This window comes from Hippoglossus stenolepis, chromosome 14, assembly GCF_022539355.2.
Source record: "Hippoglossus stenolepis isolate QCI-W04-F060 chromosome 14, HSTE1.2, whole genome shotgun sequence".
Taxonomy (NCBI): domain Eukaryota; kingdom Metazoa; phylum Chordata; class Actinopteri; order Pleuronectiformes; family Pleuronectidae; genus Hippoglossus; species Hippoglossus stenolepis.
In genome coordinates, this window is record NC_061496.1 from 15368845 (window position 1) to 15389304 (window position 20460).

Consider the following 20460-nt stretch of genomic DNA (forward strand, 5'->3'; position numbering starts at 1 on the left):
TGTAATAAACTGGGCCAATCATTTAATTTAAGCCGCATTCAGACATGCACTGAACTGAGATCCTCAGCAGTTTCTCCAGAGAAGATACATGTGTGAACGCAAATGTCCGAGTGAGAGCCTCTAGCGCAGCCAATTCCCAAACTTATGAATGCCGCGGCCCAATTTGAAAACTGAAAAATGTGTGCGGCCCACCCACACCTTTAATCACAACTATATGATCCACACACAGGACTAGAATCATACATATTATTAATTTGATAGCAAAAATAATTGTATATGAACGCAGGCATATGCAGTGCAAATCCAATAACATCCACATTTAAGCGTAACAATTTGCAAAGCAACCAATGTAAAAAAACATGAAGTGCAAATAGTGTATTGTTAAAAATATACTCTTACTGTTTGTATAACAGAGCACAACAAGGATATCCGGGAGAAGAAAAACACATTTGAGGCATAACCAAATATACTTGAGGCTCTCTCAACGTATTTTTAAAAGATGCTCGAGGCTTGGATAAATATTTTCCATGTTTAGTTTCTAAAAGGCGGCGGCGCACTTTACATGGTCCCAGGGTCTTGTTAGCTAGCATCTCAGCGCACAGCACACACACAGGCTTGGGGGTTGTCCTCTGGGCCAGCGACAGGTCCTCACTTGAGTCCTCTTTTTAGTTTTGAATGATTCAGTTGGACTTCCTGATTCCCCTTCGTCATCAGCAGCTTTCCTCTGCTCCATCTTGCTCGACCCAGCTCACAACAAAGTTCTCCCTCACCTGTGATTCACCCGCTAATGATGCGTTCAAGTATTAATGTGACGGTCAGCAAAAACAACGACACCTGCTATATAGGTCAGATAAAATAAGAACAACGTGGAATTTAAATCTCTTGTCTTTGTTTCATTACCTGTGATGATTACTTTTTTTTAAATCAATCATAAATGTTTGGTGGTAATCAACGCTTACTTGCAAATCTGAAACTTTTTTATCTATTTATTTTCTGATGACCTCTCACGGCCCACCTGCAGTGGCTTCACGGCCCACCAGGGGGCCGCGGCCCACACTTTGGGAATGACTGCTCTAGCATTTCTGCGTCTGGCCCCTTGTATAAAGTCTGCAGAGGTCGATGTGAGAACCTCGCTGGAATCACTGTGAGTGAGTTGTAGGGTTGATGACACTTTAAACACACAACAGACACACAAAAACCACAAAAAACAAAACAAACTTTAACAGGACATTGTTTATGTGGGTTATATTATTATCAATACATCAATTGATTTCTACAGATAAGTTCATGTGTATGAATATAATAATGAACTCTCATACACTCATTTAACTCTGATTTCTATTTTTTAAGAAAATAACATTATTGAACTTCATCAATGTGTTTAAGTCCAAAAAGTTTATATTCAATAATATAATTACACAATCAACAATGTCAAACAACTGAATGGAAAGAAACAGCCTCTTAGCTAATGAGTTTTTATGCTTTAACTTCCTGTGGCACAAAATCAATTGTAAAAGTTTAAATGATGACAAGACATTGACATGTGATGTTTTCCTAAATCTGTTTAAAATTGACTTTTTCTTGTTTCACAATAACAGTGCTCCCGTGCATGGAGCCAGTTCAGTGACAAACAGCTTTTCCCAGATTGAAGGGGAAGGAATTTGACCCATCTGCATAAAGTCTTGACCTCAATTCCACTCAGCACCTTTGGGATGAACTGACACTGTGACTGTGCCTGACCTTGTCACCCGTCTTCAGTACCCAGCCTCCCTAATGTTCTCGTGGTTGAATGGCAGGAAATCCCTGCAGCCAGGTTTCCATATCTTGTAGTAAGCCTTACTGGAAGAGGAGAGACTGTTGTGGCATCCTATTATTGTTCACAGCTTTGAAATGAGAGGTGTTTATTTATCCCATATGAGGAAAATGTTTAGGTATTCATATACTTTTAATGTGTTAAACATGACTCTGTAAAACATCAATAAATCTTTGAATTTTTTTACTTTACAACTGAAATACTTTGAGGCTGCTTCGAGACATGCACTGATCTCCAGAGATGCTCCGGACATTCTCAGCAGGGGATGTATGTGAGAACACAGCAGGAGATCCTCCGCTGGATTTACTGCGAGCAAGTGTGTGGGGGGGTTAATGACGCTTCTAACACTCGACAGACGCAAAAATGAAAAACACAAAAGGAAAACAAATATCTGTAAACAAAAACACTTGATCTCTTCAGCAGAATTACGTTACGTCCTGCCTCCGTCTGCTCCGCCACCCCTCACCTGAATGCTCCAGAGATTTCTATGTTGTTGTGAGTGTGTCGGAGCGGAGAATCCCTTGCTGTGTTGTGCACGGCGTGAAAGGCAAACTCCTGAGAAAGTCCAGACCCAATTCTTTGGACATCCTCTGGAGGTCATGCCTGAAAACTGCTTAACACTCATCATGACCGATTCAAAACACTGCCCAGATTTATGATTCAAACAACATGAGCATTTGAAAGCAATCAAATCACTGCAGGGATGAGATGCTTTAGAGCAGAAGAGGAAGTAAACCATCAACCTCTGGCCCCTATCCTCAGAGTATATTTTTATACATATTACACCAGTGACTTCATCTTCTTAAAGCTGCTCTGTGTTTTTGCTGAACATTTGGGGGTGAACAAACCGGCAGTAGTTGTGTAAGAGTGGTCAAGAGTTCTTGCTTGGAAAGTACTCATTCATGATAATATATTAGCCTTGTGGGATTCAGTGTTGAAATTGCACTTCAACTGAGCAATAGTAAAAGTTGGTGTGTTGACATGTCAGAGGAGGTGGGGTAAAGGATAGAGCTTGTGTTGGGGGAGGGCAGATTTCACTGCGTGTCCTATAAGAGTAAAGAGCCACCACAAGCTGCACTGGATAAAAGTTGTTTTCCCTCCCAGGACTTCTGAAATACTGAATGTGAGCAGGTACGTTTCTCTGCATGCTTCTGAAACAGTTCCCTCATGTTATTCTTGGTTAGAAATGCTGACTCCAGCCATGTGTGGTCCCACTGTTGAGTTCAATGAAGCGTCAGAGATAAGAGCAAAAAGGGGGATCCAGATGTGATTTATCAGAAACGCACCTATTTTCAGAAAAACAACTCTCAGAGGAAAGAGCTGCACGGAGGTCAGCTGCACAACAGGATTTAAATATTTTAATCATGGGTGAAAGACAGGACAGCGCAGATGTCAGTTTTTTTCTTCTTTGTGGTTTAATCCGTTTGTTTCTGTGCAGTGAGCCACACACAAACAGCAGCAGCAGCCATGAAGTTTCAAGCTCTTTTCTCCCTTCTGCTCCTAACCTGCATGTACCAGAGTCTGGCACAAGGTAAGAGGAACAAGTTAGATGTGATTAACTCCACAAACTACAGTATTGTTATTGCAAAATGTAGCTAGATGCAGAGATTGAAGTGGTAATTGTTGCCTTAGTTTAATACTGTGCAGGAAACATTATAAGGTAAAATCTTAAAATGCGGTTTTTGGTGCTTTTTTCAAATGTGTCAGCAGCTGTATTTTATAAACCACGTTCCTTTTTAAATGGTTACTTGATTCTTTAAATGAGATGCATTATTCAGACCAAATTAAACCTCAACACTTCTTACCAAAGTGTATCTCGACTTGCTTAGAGGCTTGATGTGGTGAAAAACTGAAAACGGCACACACACGCCTTTAATTAAAGTAAAGCTGTTGATTTTTAAGGACATTTTCCCCCATTGGCAACGTTCCTACTATAACACAGACCTGCACACACATAAAGGACAAGTTCAAATTGAGCTTTATTTTGGGGTTTTGTGTACCTTGCTCAGAGCGTCTCTGTGAGAGTGACCTTTTCACGTGGGGCAGTTTATCCCTCTTTAACTCAACGTAACGTTACACCTCTCTCCAGGCTCCTATAGTAACTGCTGCCTCGGGCACGTTCAGAGGATGAGGGCTAAGGCAAAGACAAATATCGAGAGTTACTGGATGCAGGAAACAGATGGGGATTGCTACATCAGAGCTGTTGTGTAAGTAACGAATGTTTTGAAATACATTTTTGGCCCTCGCCGAGCGTTTTGTTTACACATTGAGGAAATGTCCTACTTTATTAATTTGGAAAAGGGTGACGGAAAAATAAACATCCTGCCTTCTGAGGGAGTGAGGGATACAAACTTACTGCAGGACTACGAAACGTGCACTATTAAATGTCTTTGGCTGCTTATTAAACATGTGCATGTGCTTGATTACATTAAAACCTTTTACACTGAATCGTGCAGGTTTCTGATGAAGAAGAAGCCGTCACATATAAAACAAAAGACCGTCTGTGCCAATCCAAACGATTCTTGGGTCCAGGAGCTGATCAGGGCCGTGGATATGCAAGTGCAGAATTAGGTAAAAAGGTGACACAAAATTCTTAAATAATGCACTTTAATGCCTCATAGACAATGTCAGCCACTGAGTTAATTACTCATCCTATAACCTTTGACTTTGCAGACCAGTGAAAGGGGAAAAGAAGAAGACAGAACGGGGGAGAGGAGAGCAGCTGTTCTTCCTCCCTGTCAGGCATCGTATATCACCTAGAGCTGTTTGTAGTAGGTTTCAGTAGATTAGCTATGTCCTGTATCTGAAAGAAAAATGTATCTCATGTACACAGATAACTATTACACAAACATATAATCTGCTCAAAATTGTAGCCAGTATTACAAATTTCATGTAAATGAGCCAGTGCTGTTCACTGCTCTGTGATAAGTAGCACCTGCTACCAATGAGCCACTATTAGGCAGCTGGGGAATGTATGAGTGTGTATATGTGCCTGTGTATAAATGTATGTGCATGTTCTGAGTTTTTTTTATAACACAGAAGAGATATTTTTGTATCAGCAGTCTAATTTTGCTTTGTGTGTCCCAATATCAAATAAAGAAAAAAACATAAATACTCTGCATTCTGTAATAGTTCATCAGAACATATGGTAACACGACAGTTAACATGAAGCTGTTTTAAATCATTTCTGTCCTGACTTGCTGATCACATGGTTCACATGGAGGGAAACAAAAAACGGTTGCACAATTCCCCCAAGGTGACGTTTTTACTGGCTGTTAAAGAAAAAAAGCAGGCTCAGCTTCTTCCAGTAACTGCTCACTTATCCTAGATTTGGCATCAACCTGTGGCAATAACTGACAATAAGATCCAACAAGGCTTTCACAACTCACTCACTAGAAACAAAGCTGGCTCTCATTGGTTAGACGATGACGCTGATTGTAAAAGTTTGACACAATAGCAAAAAATCTGCCAGATTCTCAGACATCCAGTCCAACTCTGGCTCTTTATCTACATCTATCAGTGCATGTTTCTGTTTTATATGGAATGTTTGATAGATATGCAAAAAAGTGGAATTCCTGTATTTTTCAACTTGGGCCTTATGTTTTTAAGTGCGAGTGTGCAAATGAATGGTACTTGCCAGCTGCAACATGGCGGCGGTGGCTGCAATGTAATCTTATGGGGCAACTGCGACAGTCCATGAAATGTCCACAGAAAGTTCTTTTTTCACCAATAAAATGTTAAAATTGTTATTCTGAGTGTTGGCTAGGAGTCTGGCAACATTACACACGTCTCCCTCAACAAGACGTCTCACTTGCGACCGTGAAGCAGCTCGTTGTCCCTCCACTACTTGTTGCCTCTCTCTCTCTCTCTCTCTCTTTCTCTTTCAGCTTGAAAAATACTGTAATTCCCCTTTAAGCATACATTTCCTCACACCAAGAACGACTGAAGTATGATCTGACCTGTCTAATTTAACCCTCACATTGTGAATTAAACATATACATTTGTCTTTTGGAATGCAGGGCGGAAACTGAAAGTGAACATAAAAGCTGTAGCTACCTGAGAAGGAGAGAAACAGCTTCTGGGTCTCAGTCAATGTTACAGTTTATTATCATTTCCACATTCACCGAGTCATTATTCTCATCCACTGAACCAAAAACAGGGTCAACTGTGCCACTCTGGTCACTGATTAGGGCTTTGTCGATGCTCTATGGTGTGAAAAACAAGGATAACTGTAACTCTGCTCCTGACAAGACTTGACTTGATGTTTTCTATCATGGTCCGGATTCTTCCTCTCATGATTACCCAATACCAGGCACTCCCACATGAAATGTAATTCAGATTGTATATGATTTGTGCACAATCGGACAAATTAACGTTGTTTCCTTTAATATGTCAAATTGAATCAGTTCTGATCTGTGTATAAGAGTTCACAATTTCTAAATCCTAAATTCACTTCCTAATAAATGATCACCAATAATTATTACTAAGCAAGTTCTGGGTGTATTAGTATTGGAAAAGTAAAATGATAAATTAAAGTCTGCACTTTAAAAAGTAAAAAAAAAAAGATAACTTAAAATTGAGTAAATTGAGACAGTTAAAAATAAAAGGCAGCTGGACTTTGGTCTTATTGTTTATTTTCACATATATTTCACATTTGTTGTATTTAGCTGTGAATCAAACAGGAAATGGGAAGAGAAAGATACTGAGATAACTGCAAAAAAAAACTACCAACAATTATTAGTTGGATTTGAACCAGTAACATTACCTACAGTCTAGATGGTTCATGTCTTTGCCCCTCGGCCATCATGATGCCCTGCACCCGTGAGTAATGTCTGGAGACATTTTACAATCCTGTCAGTTCTGTTGACAGAATCTGCCTGAATGAGTTGAATCAATTCCATCACATTCCCACAAGCTACAGGGCTCGATTAACAAGAAGATAATTTCTCAGAAACATGCAGTCCTCTATAGGGCCCACAAAAGTCACCTTAGTTTCCCACTGTGCAATCTTGTGAGCTTTTCTCAACCAGTGTCATGTGCTCAATGGTAAATTTGTTGTATTTTTGTCAAATGATCACAAGCTACGTGATGCACAGAAAAGTCAGGTAGTATTTTATATACTGGTCATTATAAGAGATGTAAGTGAGTATATACTGGAAGGTTTAATCTAATAAGGCTAATAAAGAGTTTCCACAAAACTTGCTGGAAGGATGTGGTATGTGTCAGGGAAGAAACCATTACATTTTGAGTTTCCTTTTAACTTTCTTTAACATTGTGAGAAAGAATGTTTTCAACATTTCCACAGGTCATTTTCATGGATCTTGGAATGAATGTAGGGCACCTGTTGGGCCTTGGCGGAGAAATGCCCTATACTGAGTGCCATTCTACACCAACACACTTGACATTCTTTCCGTGAAGGAAATTAAATATTGTTCAGACAGTTTATCCCAACACTTTTTCAGAGGTATCCACAAATGTTTTGCACGTGTGAGTTGCTTTGCTTTCAGTTTTGGTCCACTTCACCACAAACCAGCTCCATATGAGGCTTCAGTCTGCTGCTCTTCAATCATGTGAAGCCACTGTCAAGTTTCGGATCATTAACGTGCTGTGGGGTGAACCCCCCCGACCAACCAGTCGTCATTTGTCATACCTGATAGGAACATGCGGTGCCTCCTCCTGCAGCACAGTATTGTCCTAGAGGGTGCAGTGACACAATACTGTATGTACCAATACTGCCTTTGTGCAGACAAATCATTTATGTAATCAACAAAAGTTGTTACTCCTGTGTGTTTACATTCACTTCAACTGCTTATACTGTATAACTCAGCTACCGCAAGAAAAGCTGTCAGTCAACTAATTTCTTCATCACCGAACCTATGTTCTATGCGATTTACATGGTTTTTCAGTTTTTGGTGACTTAAACAATCTAATTTTCAAACTCAGACAGTTTACCTCTCAATTTTGTACCATGTGAGGTCATTCACTGGACGAGAACTACTGATATTTCAATAAAAATGTATTGGGCATTGTCTTCATATGGCAGCGTGGATACTCGTTCACCTCCATCTGGACCATTGTTTTTACTAAGTGATTTGGTTCCTACATCCTCAAGGCTGCTCTTCCACTGCCAAGTTACAAACAAATGCTGACTTGCTTTTTAATATCTTGACTGGTTGTTTAGATCCCAGGGAGGAAGGAGGAGAGAAAATAGTCTCTATAATTGTGACAGAAAGGAAAGAAGAACAAAAGAGAAAGTATTTGTTGGATGGGTAATATTTGATTAATGGTTTTGGTCCCTAATCGTATCCAGGCAGGGGCATTTTGTGGCAATTGCTGTTTAAGTGTTGGGATAAGTGTTTCAGTGCATGTTGAATGAACCTGATATGTCACGGTCATCCACCTTTGATCACATTAGGTCAATTATTTACTCTGGTATAAACAACTTTCCCTCAATGCATCAGCTCTTTTCCCAATTGTGATCTAATTTGCAATCAGATGCTGTACAATGATGTTTAATTTTTATCAATAAACTTTATTGATGGCTTCCTATCTGAAAATCATCCTGCAGTTGAAATATTGCGTAAGTGGCAATGTCAACACAGATTTTCCCACCAGTGAAACTTGTGGAAAGATAAGATTCCTAAATAAACAAAGTGCATGTCAAGACGCATTTTAGTGCCCGTAGGGACATCCGTAGTGTCTCGGTTTGTCTGCTCCTGCCCACACAGTGTTGACACATTTCGGTGTGAACAAGCCGTTGGGTTCAACATTTCATTGTAAAAAATAAAGCTTATCAGAAACTCAGCAGGGGTGTGCAGACACTGGCAGAACCAACACCTTGCCAGGTGACGGTAACAGGCCAAGAGTGATGTCTGGCTCTCAGACTGGTGCACCCTGGAGGAGAATTCCCATGTCAGGGTGAACTGTAGGATCTTTACTCTATATGTCAAATTTTGACTTCACCGATCAGAATGAAATAAAGTGTTTTAAAGTGCACAGATGCATCATCTTTTATTATCAGCTCGGTTGTCGAATGTGCATGAGAAGCCTCCAGAATCTCTGCACACTGGCTCCAGAGCCAAACTTCAGGGCTCATCAGGAGCCAAGGAGTCATTTTAAAGTCCCAGGAAGTCTGTTGACTCGAGCCTGGTACTCAGCAGATAAAGATCGACAATAAAATGTTCCTGTGTCAACATACCTCCTGCTCTATTGTGACTAATCAACTTGGCCTTACTGATTACTTTAATGACTAGAACAGCACTCAGAGTACATACCTCCACCAAGGGCCAACGTGCTGCTTATGAAAGCACATTTAAATTCACTGGATCCAGATTTTTATTTGGATCTGCACCAAATTTCACGGAGTCATAAATATCAGTTCCCTCAACATATAGGGTTTTTTTTTACATCAAGATCCATGGAGAAATCAATGCAAATTTTGGAAAATGCCCTATCTAGCAATGTTACAGAAAGTGAAGAAAAAACCCGGGATCCGTCCCCTGATCTGGATCCAAACCATAATTTCATGGGCTCTATCCTGACCCATTTTGCATCCTTCCACCAGGTAGTTAAAATAATGCCACAGATTATAAAATATAAGACCAATACCCAACATAGATATTAACAAAATGAGAATATCTACATTCTATGAAGGCATTTTAGAGATAATTTATTGTGTTCAAAACACAGAAAACATTTTACATTTTAAAAGTCTCTCGTTCTGGCCTCTTATTTTATTTTCCATGACGTGTTTCTTCCCCCTCATAGTCTCAGGTTTCATTTCTGTTGGACAGGGGCTATTCTATTAGGATTTCCTGTGGCCTCGGATTAGTTCAGTAGATTTATGCTCTGACTAAGTGGGATTGGAAGATGCTCATAGCTGTACAGATGCATGTTTTGCCTGTCTGAGCTTGTTGTTGGAGATATAATCAGAACAGTAATCCACAGCTCACACTCTGTGAGCTCTAATTGACTTACACTGTGGGAGAGAAGAACCCTGCAACTAACCCCAACCTCTTAGTGAGCACCATTTCCCTCCAATATTGCACAATCCAACTTGAATACTTGCATATGGGCACATCTGCATGTGATAAAGGGTCCTGTAGAGGCCTTAGCTAAAGCAGTCCAGCTATTTATAATTATAGTAAAACACAGACAGCTGAAGGAGTGTGTTTGGTCACAGAAGCTACAGACCAGTTCTGCAGGCACCCGTACTCATCAGGATGAAGCGCTGAATAACCTACCGCCTCCACCGACCTCCTCTTATGGACCCGATGGAGGAGGATCCGGTAGGTCCCCGTCAACGGGCTCCTGCAGTCCGAACAGGGATTGTTTTGCAAATGAACTGTCACAATACCCAGATCCGACAGCAAACCCTTTACCTCCTGCTCCTCCACACACAGAGCCTGTCCCGCCTGGGCAAAGTGGGCCGGGGACAAGGGCAACGGGACGTACGGGTGAGGGTATTCGATCCCCCTCAGCCAAGTATCGTTTATAATCTGCGTGAGAGTAGAACGATCGGCAGGCACAGGCCGCAGCAGGCCCTTGATGACCAGCTGGCAGGGGTCGGGCACATAGGAAGGGATGCTGTAAGCCCCCTGAAGGATGCTGCGCTTCAACCTCCCCAGGTTGTCTCCGTAAAAGGGCACCGTGGCCGTCACGATGAAGTACAAGAGGATACCTAACGCCCAGGTATCGGAGTAGCGTCCAATGTAGCCTTTGTCCTTAAACAGTTCAGGAGCAGCGTAAGGTGGAGAGCCACAGAAATTGGTGAGGAGCTCATTGGGGCAGCTCTCAGTGCTGAAGCCGAAATCTCCGACCTTGATGCAGTGGCTGGTGGTGTAGAAGATGTTCTCTGCCTTAAGGTCTCTGTGGACGATGTTGTTGTCATGCTGAAATATTAAAAAAACATTTTAAGAGGTGAGTAGGGGAACTGTCTTTACAGGATATGTTTACCTTTACCTTTACCAATGGTTAATGATGAGTTTTATCTGTTTCCTATGTAAAAGCACTAAAAATAGCATTCAATCATAATTATAATTAGAATAATTTATCATTATTATTATTATTATCTGAGTGAAAGGCAACAAAGTACATTTATGCAAATTGTGTGCGTCAAAACCGATTTGAAATATCTTTTACTTATTTTTACTTTTTCTTCTACTTCAGTACATATCAGAGACAATACTGCACTTCATACATCTGCAAGTAATGGTGGAATTTTCCAATTATAACTTTATATAAAAACCCAGTGTAAGCTTATAAATTGCTGAGCTATGAAGCAAGTGTTTCCAATCCTCTTGGCTGTGGACCATGTGCCATATTTTTTATGTCTATGTCATCAGTTCAATCAAAGTTTGATTTCCCCTTTAAACCTCTCACATGGTTTCATTCTAACGGTTGCTCGAGGCCCGAGGTTGGAAACCCCACAGCTAAACTGCTAAAACTCACTTCATGTAGAACAGCTAAAAGAGTGAAATGCTATTATTGCATCAATCTCATTATCTTATTTAATCATATATATAATTAAAGTGTCACTCACATGATTCATTTCTGCAGAATTTGTACATTTAGGAAAACACCTCAGTACTATACAGGGTTCAATGTAGTTCTCATGTATTTTCATATTGTTACAATTGAATCTCAGTTTGTTTTGTTCTTTACAAATGTCATCACCCCCCCCACCCCCCCTACATCTCTGTCAGACATTTCTTTTTGCATAAATGCTTTAAACACGGACACTGTATTTTCCCATGAATGTTTTAAATAGTGTTATTTCATTGATGTGCTCTGTTTTCACACAACATCTACGGTACTTCTGTCCGTCCTGGGAGAGGAATCCTTTACAGTGACTGAGGTGTCTGTGTTTTTTCCCCCCACCGTTTTGTTTTCTCACCCTTGTCGAGGGTTGAAGTCAGAGGATGTCACACCTTGTACAGATTCTAAGCCCTATGAGGCAAATTGTGATCTGTGAGTATGGGCTATACAAAAAAATTATTTAATTGATTCATTGATAGATTTATTTCAAATATTGTAAAATGTTTGTTTGCGTGAGTGATTTTTATAATCATACAATCAGAAAAGAAGCAGACAAGAGTAAAATGTTTTGACATTTCTGAACTCAAAATCAGTTATGCTGCCTTTTTTTCCCCTACCATTTTAAGATGCTTATCACAAAATTACAACATCCCTGGTTGAAGACTGACTGAGAAACATCCCATCACATTCCTTCCATCCCCTGTCCACTCTCTACTGGTTCCATGACAATAAAGTCTCAAATCTCCCCCAAACTTTAAAATGCATTCAAGTCAATATATCCTACCTCAAATGATGATTATGGTCAAAACATTTACAGATTGAGCCTAAATTTGATCTCTTGTATACTTTTCATATAACTCATCTGCATCATAAATACCTCTCAAAACTCAAGTACATGAGACACAGAGTGGGAACAAATGTATGCTTTTCGTCAGATGATGATTAACAGTGACACTGACGCTCACCATGTGTTTAACAGCAGAGAGGACTTGTGCAAAGACCAGTTTGGTTTCCAGGTCGTTCAGCTTCCCCCTGGTGGTGATCCGGGAGAACAGATCTCCACTGCTGCCATACTCCATCACAAGATACAGTTTCCTGCTGCTCTCCATCACCTCGTAAAGACGCACTATGTTCGGGTGGCACAGCTTCTCCATGCTGCTGATTTCTGAGGCCATGATAGACTGACTCTTCTTCTCCAGACGCAGCTTGTCCATGACTTTGACGGCTACTCTCTCTGAGACAGAAGAGGAGGGAGAGACACTGATGTCAGAGAGTGATTTACAGAGGGTCTGATGAAGTGATGAGAATAAAAAAAAATGTTTATGAGTTTTAAACACAAGAATATAAGGAGGTGGATGCCACGGCTATATATGAGAAAGAATTTCCTTGGCAGCTAATTTAATTGGAAGATTGTTCCAGTATTACTTGAAAGTATGACAAAAATGTGGCAAAGAATCAAGAACCCTCCTTGTGTGCAGACGCATACATGGGACACATTTTCATAACAGCTTTTCATAACAGAAAATAAATTCACTGCAGGGGTCATGGAAGATCAAGGGATCAAATGTCATCTATACTGATAGGACCAAGTACCAAGTGTTCAAAGGTATACTCTTCAAGGTGCAAACCTCCTGACCTTTCGTGAGGGCATGGATGCCCAGCCTGACCGTGGAGAAGTTGCCCTGCCCAATCTCTCCTCGCAGCTCATAGAAGCCAATCCTTCGACCAAGCATCAGGTCGTTGACGATCTTCTCATTGTGGGCCATGTCATAGATGATCCTCTCGAATGGCGACTGCCTGAATCTCTCCATTTCGGTCAGCTTAGGTAAGGCACATTTGGCTGCGGAGGCCGGTGGTTTGACCACCTTTTCCTCTTTCTGAGGCTCAACGTTGGAGATTTTGCTCGATTTCTGCTTTGGCCATAGTCGTGCTTTGATGGCTTGAAAAGAAATTTAAGAAACAAGAAAGAGTTTGACATCAGTGCAAAAGAAGAAAAATGCAGAAACAAATGTTTAAGTGATGGGCACCGGTTTAGGCACAATCCCTTGTGTTGTAACTTTTTTTCTCAGTAATCAGTATTAGACTTCTGAACTCTTACAAAACGTGTGTAGATAAATAGTGCGAGTGTTGCATGTACAGGACATTGGTAATGAGCTTAACCTCCGTATGAACTCACTTTGTCCTAAATGAGGCAAAACGTCTGGTCAGCGTCACATCTTCAATTTGTAACGTGCTGAAAATGATGCACATCATGTATGACATGGAGGGAAACAATAACTGATTATTTACATTTGAAGTTTATTTACATACATGAATATTTACTATTGCAAAATTATTTGGCTCAGGCGTTCATTTCTCGGTGTATGAACGAGCTGTTGTCAGGATGCAGTGACCGCTCTGCTCTTTGTATTTAATTTGACAAAGACTTGCTTTATCATTAGTTTTGTCGGTCTAAATGCTGAAGCTGATATTCTTTGGACTGTGTTCAATTTCCACATGCATGCTTTCGTTTTTTAATGATGCACAAAGGCAGGATGTGTCGACCTTTCCTGTTTTCATTCTGTTCTAGGAAAGTCTTATTCTTGCGAAACAGTTCTTGAAACCCAAACAGGAAAGTGTTTTCCAGCTGCCTTTTAAAAAGTAAACCTTACATCCGGTTTCTTTCCTTTTTACGTGAAATATTTATTTAATGGTGTTACATTACTCAAAGAACCAGATAAAAGGGGCACATGTCAAACTGTTAATCCATGAGGATTTACTGTGTGGGTGTTTTACGCAGATTATATATACAGTAACTTCTCAGCACATGTGAAGAAGGTGTTTAACATTTAAATAAAGCAGGTAATGACAATCAACAGTTATTATTCTTAAACATAACTTTTAAACTGCGTATTTAAAGTGTAACACGGTGTCTCCTCCTGGTCATTGTGAGTTAAATTTAGAAGACGGTCGGCTCAGAACACAGGATTACTCCTTTTAGATACAGTATTAGTGGGCCACGTCTGAATGCAGACAGCTATTTATACTTATAGAGGCTACCTTGACGGCATAATATGAATTAACAGAGCTTCCAAATTAGGATTAAACTTCTTGTTACACAAACACAGACCACTGGCACTGAATTTTTCCAGGGAGGCATATGATTTGAAACACTTGAAATCAGTAAAACAGACTATTAAGTCGTTATAAGCTACATTTTTCTTCTTTATTCACTTTCTGTTATTTTTATTTATTGGACTCTTCTCTACACATTATTTTTGGATGTATGCATTTCAATTTAAAGCACGTAGACTTTAACTTTAAAGAAATGCACTTTACTGTATAAGAAACTGACTTTCCTTACCTTAAACAAATGTAGTACTGTAATTACCTTGGACAATAACTCTCCCTGGGTAAAATATACTCAGCAGCCATTCAATACCTCTCCATCGTTTTTATTTTAGCAAATCCAAAAATATAAGATAAGGAGCCTTTGTATGGAATGATAATTGCAAGTAATGGCTTCATCAAGGTTAATAAATCATTAGATTTAGGTTAACAGACAACAATGCTGTTATAAATGTTATATATATATACATATATATATATATATACATATATACATATATATATACATATATATATACACATATATGTATATATATATGTATATATGTATATATATACACATATATACATATATATATATATATATATACATATATAAGGCTCATGCTCACTTTCTAATAGGCCACAAGGCATCATTAATAAATGTTAATAAGTCATTTATGGAGGATTTTTTAAATAATCCATGTAACAGATGATTTAAAGAGATAAAAATACAAAGCATGTGTTATTACGCTGAAGGACAAAGACCAGCAACAAGTATTTATCTGAATTTAGCAATCCAGTCTATTTTATTGATGTGTATACCTAAACTATAAACCATTACTTAATGATTATCAAATCCATTAATACAGCCATTAAGTATAATTCATAAAACCCTCTAAAAATGATGTCATTTAACACATTAAAATGATATAGAAAAGCACAAAGTGTGTAATTTTACCTGGAAGCTGCGGGTCCTTCATGTCTGTCCCTCAGGCTGTAACACCTGACTGTGACTCAGGAGCTTCACAGAACTAAGTCACTCCTCACAATCCTATTAACAGTGCATTAGTGGTCTGTTCATTAGCTCCTCTGAAATGATGAAAATGCTGCATAAACACAAGGATCATTAGTTTTCACTCTGATGATCAAACTCATCGTGATAAATAACTTATAATTTCATATATTTCACAAATATGTGAAACTAATGTCTATTTACATCAGATACATGAACCTTGATTAAGATTACAGTTTTAAGATTACTTTTGATTCTTTTCTAAATGTTCCCTGGTAAATTATTGTCAAAAATAATGATCAACTAACAGGTACATTCTTTGCCAGGAAATTTAATTTGTCAGGAGGAAATGTGGAAAATGAAATTCAGAGGTAAAGAAGTAATTTTATTCAATTATCCTCAAGTTCAACTCTTTGCTGCTTCTTTATTTTTCTGATTAAATTGTTGAGACAGTTAAGAAAATATAAATATTCAATATTCTATTACTAAAAGGAATCCAAATTACTAGATATGACCCCATGCAGGACGATCAATGTAGTTGCTCAAAGTGAAGAACTCAGCTGATGCTGCAATCCATAGTGTTCTGACACATTTTAGAATCTTTCAGCTCTCTGTTTTGTTTTTTACGGCCTTCAACTTTACTGATCTGCTTCACATCCACCTCACTCATCAGCATCTTTTCCAGTCTGCCAATGCTCTTCAACCCACCACTACCTGGCCTGCACCAAAACAGACAAAGTTAATGACAAGCTGGTGAACATAGTGGAGCATTTAGCATAATCACTATTTTTAGCTTTAGTATCTCCCTCACGGAGAACAGATTTATTGAGTATATTCAACTTACATTAGCTGCTTTACCTGAAACTCAACTCCAAGTGAATATTAATGTAGCTTTATGTCTGCTACACGTGTTAATGAGCACATGTTTGCTAACATTGCAGACATAGAGGGGGTGATATATTCTTTTTTTTTCAAAATACACCAATCAATATTGCTTGTGACATATTCACTCTGCTTTATCTTATCCCATCCTCGGTGGAAGGAGACCCGCCCATCCCCTGCCTCTGATTGGTTTGGATTTTAGCATGAAGAGTGATGATTGGTGAGATGTAGGGAAGAGTACCAGGATAAGCCAATCAGAAGCGAGAGAGAGGTGGGTCTGGTTTCCTTCTGGGTGACTGAAAAAAAATGCTCCAAGGCGAGAACGTGTTTAGATTGACGTCTGATTCTAGCCAATAGCGAATTCCTTATTTCTAATCTGTCCAATTACCGACGAGGATTAGTTGGCGGGAGAGGAAGAGGCGGGGCTTGAGGAGGCTATCAGGCCTGTAGGACGGAAACACATGTGGCGCTGCGCATGTTATTGTCATGTGCGACATGTAGCTGGTTAACTGTAGCGACTGGTTTATGTGTGTTTTCATATATACAACTTTTGTGTTAAAAAATGGCCGCAACAGTGGCGACGCCCGTCACCCCCGCGGAGCTCGACCATGACCGGTGCGGCAGCGAGGAGGAGAGCCGCGGCGCGGAGGAGGAGAGCGGTCCGCAGCAGACAGGCCCCCCGGCCGCAGTGAGCCACAGCCGGCTGTCCAAACTCCCGCTGACCCGCATCAAGGCGATCATGAAGACCGACCCAGACGTGTCCCTCGCCAGCCAGGAGTCGGTGTTCATCATCGCTAAAGCCACAGTAAGAGCCGCAGCGCCACGCGGATCCTGTCCATGTGAGACTAGCTCGCATCTAAAGGAAGCTGGTCAACATATATCTACAGACTGATGGTGTTTCTCTATGATATATGATCAGTGTAAAGTATAAACTCCAACTGAGCCACTGAAGATCTGAAGAAATGTTTGAAATGATTGTTGTTTATAGGCTGCAAATCAATATTAGTGTTATTGTGTTGTAAACATCAAGTTAGATCTTACAGAGGACATAGTGTCTAACATTTTCAATCACTCACTTTATCAATATGCCACTTTTCATACAAAACTAAATGTAACAAAAAGTGCTTCACATAAAACCAACCCCCTATTACACCCCCCAAAAGACCCCAGTATAAATAGGAACTGAGTAAACGCTGTCTCACCAGTCTTCAGGACTTGTACAAGTGCTCACAGGCTCCCTCCGAAGACCTCCCCATCCAGGAGGCCTCCCCAGCACCAACCATCCAGCGGGGGTCCCAGGAATCTAACTTCTGCTGGTCTTTACCTTTGTAACAACCCACCACTCAGGTGGTGGTAGAACCCAAGAAACCACCCAGACTCCAGTCCGACTGATTTGAGCTTTTTAGACATCTCAATTAAATTAATTACCTAAACAAAATATATATTGTTAGGAAGCAAAAGAAAAAAGTGAGCAGTGTCATGATACCAAAATCATACCTGCTTAAATATCATGATACCAATATTTACACACTACCATGAGCCTGTTTTTTAATTAATAATCTTAAATCTCATCAGACTCAGCAGAAAGAAGATAAAGTGTTCGATAGAGACTCACTGCACTGACAAAGAGGTGATGTGGACAGTTGGGATGAGCACTTGTTTGCTGTGATTGTTTTGTCAATATTAAAGCTAAAAAAGTTGGGCACAGCCTCTATGCCTGTGGAGAACAGAAGCAGAGCACAAATCAACACAACTAACAGGTTACATGGCAGAAATGAAAAAGTACTGACACCGAGCGACATGAGTCGGGCTGGTGAGGGTGAGGGTTGATAATTTGTCCAATGAACACGCACTCAAATGACAAGTACACAGCCTGCTGAAAAGTGTATGTCAAGAGCGTAACTAGCTGTGTTCTGATGGGTTCTGCTTACCAGGGCCGTAAATGTTTTTTTTTTCACACTCCTCTGGCCCACTGACAAAACTGGGATTCTCCTGATGCCACCCATAACCAGTCCAACTGTGACGGATGCCCCAAGGTGTTTGTGAAAGAGGGAGGGTGACTGCTTGATCACTGTCTGCAGCTTTTTGACCTGGTTCTAGTTTTGAATAATAATAATAACGTTTTTCTTTCTTTTAGGAGCTGTTTGTTGAGATGATTGCCAAAGACGCCCTGGTGTACGCCCAGCAAGGGAAGAGGAAAACTCTACAAAGAAAAGACTTGGGTAAGCACTGTAAAGAAATTCTCCTGTGTGGTAATAACACACAGGAGGACTGTGCTTGAAAATGGGTTCATGATGTTGATGTTAATGACTTTAAACTAAACTTGGTACAATGTTGGTTATTGTACAGGGGTTAGATTGTTTTGCGACAGGGTTGATCATGTTTAACTCGTTTGCAAATCTCATGTTTATTAGATCTGCTGTAAAGGGACTAAAACTTATAAATCAGTTTTAACTTTTGTATCTTCTCTTGTCATTTGTCTCAGTCACATAATTTCCCTTCTCTTTTTTTTTATCTTCCAAAGACAATGCAATAGAGGCCATAGATGAATTTGCATTTCTTGAAGGTAAGCCTGAATCCTAGTTTTTAATCAACACTGTAGGTACAACGCATCTGTGTTATCCATGCAGTAGCCTCCATCGTAGTCTGATGTGAACCTCACTAGAAATTTTACTTCATGTTGTGGTAACACAGAGCACAAGACCTGTTACACTGGGTAGCCTGTCCATGTCTTTCGTTGGCCGGACAATCACACAAAACTCTCCCTCCTTCAGCCACAATTGAATGGTCCTATACATCATCTGCTTTAACAGGCTTTATGTTGATCGTACGCAGAAGTATGAACCAGCCTATGTTCACACTGCAAGTTACATCCAGTTCATTTAAATCCAATTTAGTTCAGTAATTACTTGAAGTTCAATTTTTGTACTGTTTGCATTGTTTTTACTACGCTCAATATCAAGTGACAGGCAGGGATCAAATCCCATAAGAGTACATAATGTTCAGCATACTCACGGTGTTCACACAGATAATATACTTTATTGACCTCAGTATGTGCCAGTACAAGTACTAACTCTTCTTTATTATCTCCAGGCACTCTAGATTAAAGACTGCTTCAGGAGACCAATAAGAACATTGAATATCAGCAAACATCCAAGAAACTCTCCATCACAGGGACACATTTTACTGTGGAAAACATTCTGGTACTTTTCTAAGACACTCTCTGTCCACAGGTTACAGTTGCTGTTTGTAAATTCTTTTCTATATTGTGCCATTAAGAGTTGTCATACTTTGAAAACATCAATGGGGATGTGTACATTATTTGTATATATTTGAATATTACTGCACAATGGAATAAATTTAAGTTTTAAACCTTAAATTTCTGTCAAACTGAAAAAGTCTGTCATCATTTTCATCAGCCTGAGTTACTGGTAAATTTGAGATTTACAACACAAATATTGTCATATGTCATGGGTGAGTACAAGTTCACTTAAGGGCTTGAGATTAAAACCAATAATGCATTTTAGCCACAGTACATATTACTGAAGCAATACATAATTTATCCACAATACGCCTTAATGAAATTTTGGTTGACATTCAGGACAAACAAATCATTTGATATATTTAAATTTTTTTACTTTTTCATTAGAATGGTACCTCTTAAACACTGGCAACATGCTTCATGTTTCTATATCATCATTCAGTCTTTCAGTTGAATGCCTAAGCTTGGTCACACCAGCAGAATGAGCAATCAGAAGTGACCCAACCTTCCTCCGAAAAGACCCCCGCAGGACTCCACCAACAGAGTGGAAGCTTCTACTTAATATCACATGTTCCCGTTATCATCAAGTGATGATGACAGTGGGGGATGGTGTAGCTGACAGTGTAGCAAGATGTTTATCTGGGGAAACTAGCAGCACTGGATGAAAGGAATTAGTGTCTTATCATTCAAAACATGCAAATGTGAAAAATGCAAGTGAGGTGTTTGTAGACGAGCTTCATTGCAAGTGACTCAAACTACAGATGTGAAACTGACAGACCATTGGGTAATGTAGCTTCCTTTCAGGTTCCTGTGCAGCTCAGGTGGATCAGATCTGCTCAGGTTGATAAATGGGGTGGAGCTAAG

At 39.8% G+C, this 20460-nt stretch overlaps 3 protein-coding genes across 6 annotated transcripts; 2 read left to right on the forward strand and 1 right to left on the reverse strand.

The window, feature by feature from the left end:
* The first annotated feature begins 2792 nt into the window (after positions 1-2792).
* Positions 2793-4925, forward strand: ccl25b (chemokine (C-C motif) ligand 25b). 2 transcript variants are annotated; one of them, XM_035176962.2, is made up of 5 exons: positions 2793-2944; positions 3252-3344; positions 3903-4020; positions 4270-4384; positions 4487-4925. In XM_035176962.2, exons 2-4 carry the CDS (start codon positions 3281-3283, stop codon positions 4382-4384), a joined length of 297 nt encoding a protein of 98 aa, XP_035032853.1. In that variant the 5' UTR covers positions 2793-2944; positions 3252-3280; the 3' UTR covers positions 4487-4925. The 2 variants fall into 2 exon arrangements, with proteins under 2 accessions (XP_035032853.1, XP_035032854.1); XM_035176963.2 differs by having other exon boundaries at positions 2821-2936.
* Positions 4926-9459: 4534 nt separating this feature from the next.
* LOC118121215 (serine/threonine-protein kinase NIM1) lies at positions 9460-15530 on the reverse strand. Of its 2 annotated transcripts, XM_035176958.2 has the most exons (5): positions 15399-15486; positions 13527-13583; positions 12987-13289; positions 12316-12584; positions 9460-10704 (listed from the first exon to the last, which is right to left on the reverse strand). In XM_035176958.2, exons 3-5 carry the CDS (start codon positions 13159-13161, stop codon positions 9952-9954), a joined length of 1197 nt encoding a protein of 398 aa, XP_035032849.1. In that variant the 5' UTR covers positions 13162-13289; positions 13527-13583; positions 15399-15486; the 3' UTR covers positions 9460-9951. The 2 variants fall into 2 exon arrangements, with proteins under 2 accessions (XP_035032849.1, XP_035032848.1); XM_035176957.2 differs by lacking the exon at positions 13527-13583 and having other exon boundaries at positions 15399-15530.
* Positions 15531-16741: 1211 nt separating this feature from the next.
* Positions 16742-19713, forward strand: pole4 (polymerase (DNA-directed), epsilon 4, accessory subunit). Of its 2 annotated transcripts, XM_035176960.2 has the most exons (4): positions 16746-17139; positions 18472-18556; positions 18859-18900; positions 19428-19713. In XM_035176960.2, exons 1-4 carry the CDS (start codon positions 16897-16899, stop codon positions 19439-19441), a joined length of 384 nt encoding a protein of 127 aa, XP_035032851.1. In that variant the 5' UTR covers positions 16746-16896; the 3' UTR covers positions 19442-19713. The 2 variants fall into 2 exon arrangements, with proteins under 2 accessions (XP_035032850.1, XP_035032851.1); XM_035176959.2 differs by lacking the exon at positions 19428-19713 and having other exon boundaries at positions 16742-17139; positions 18859-19399.
* The last annotated feature ends 747 nt before the right edge of the window (positions 19714-20460 follow it).

Bases quoted from the DNA above. Each gene is read 5' to 3' on its own strand.
- LOC118121215 (XM_035176957.2), bottom strand. From the start codon at position 15,420: ATGAAGGACCCGCAGCTTCCAG. The intron at 12,585-12,986 runs GTCAGGAGGTTT...CTTCTGTCTCAG, and splicing joins CATCCATGCCCTCACGAAAG to AGAGAGTAGCCGTCAAAGTC. The intron at 10,705-12,315 runs GTGAGCGTCAGT...TTAATATTTCAG, and splicing joins TCTCTGCTGTTAAACACATG to CATGACAACAACATCGTCCA.
- pole4 (XM_035176959.2), top strand. From the start codon at position 16,897: ATGGCCGCAACAGTGGCGACGCCCGTCACCCCCGCGGAGCTCGACCAT. The intron at 17,140-18,471 runs GTAAGAGCCGCA...TCTTTCTTTTAG, and splicing joins TCATCATCGCTAAAGCCACA to GAGCTGTTTGTTGAGATGAT. The intron at 18,557-18,858 runs GTAAGCACTGTA...TATCTTCCAAAG, and splicing joins TCTACAAAGAAAAGACTTGG to ACAATGCAATAGAGGCCATA.
- ccl25b (XM_035176962.2), top strand. From the start codon at position 3,281: ATGAAGTTTCAAGCTCTTTTCTCCCTTCTGCTCCTAACCTGCATGTAC. The intron at 3,345-3,902 runs GTAAGAGGAACA...ACCTCTCTCCAG, and splicing joins GTACCAGAGTCTGGCACAAG to GCTCCTATAGTAACTGCTGC. The intron at 4,021-4,269 runs GTAAGTAACGAA...TGAATCGTGCAG, and splicing joins TGCTACATCAGAGCTGTTGT to GTTTCTGATGAAGAAGAAGC.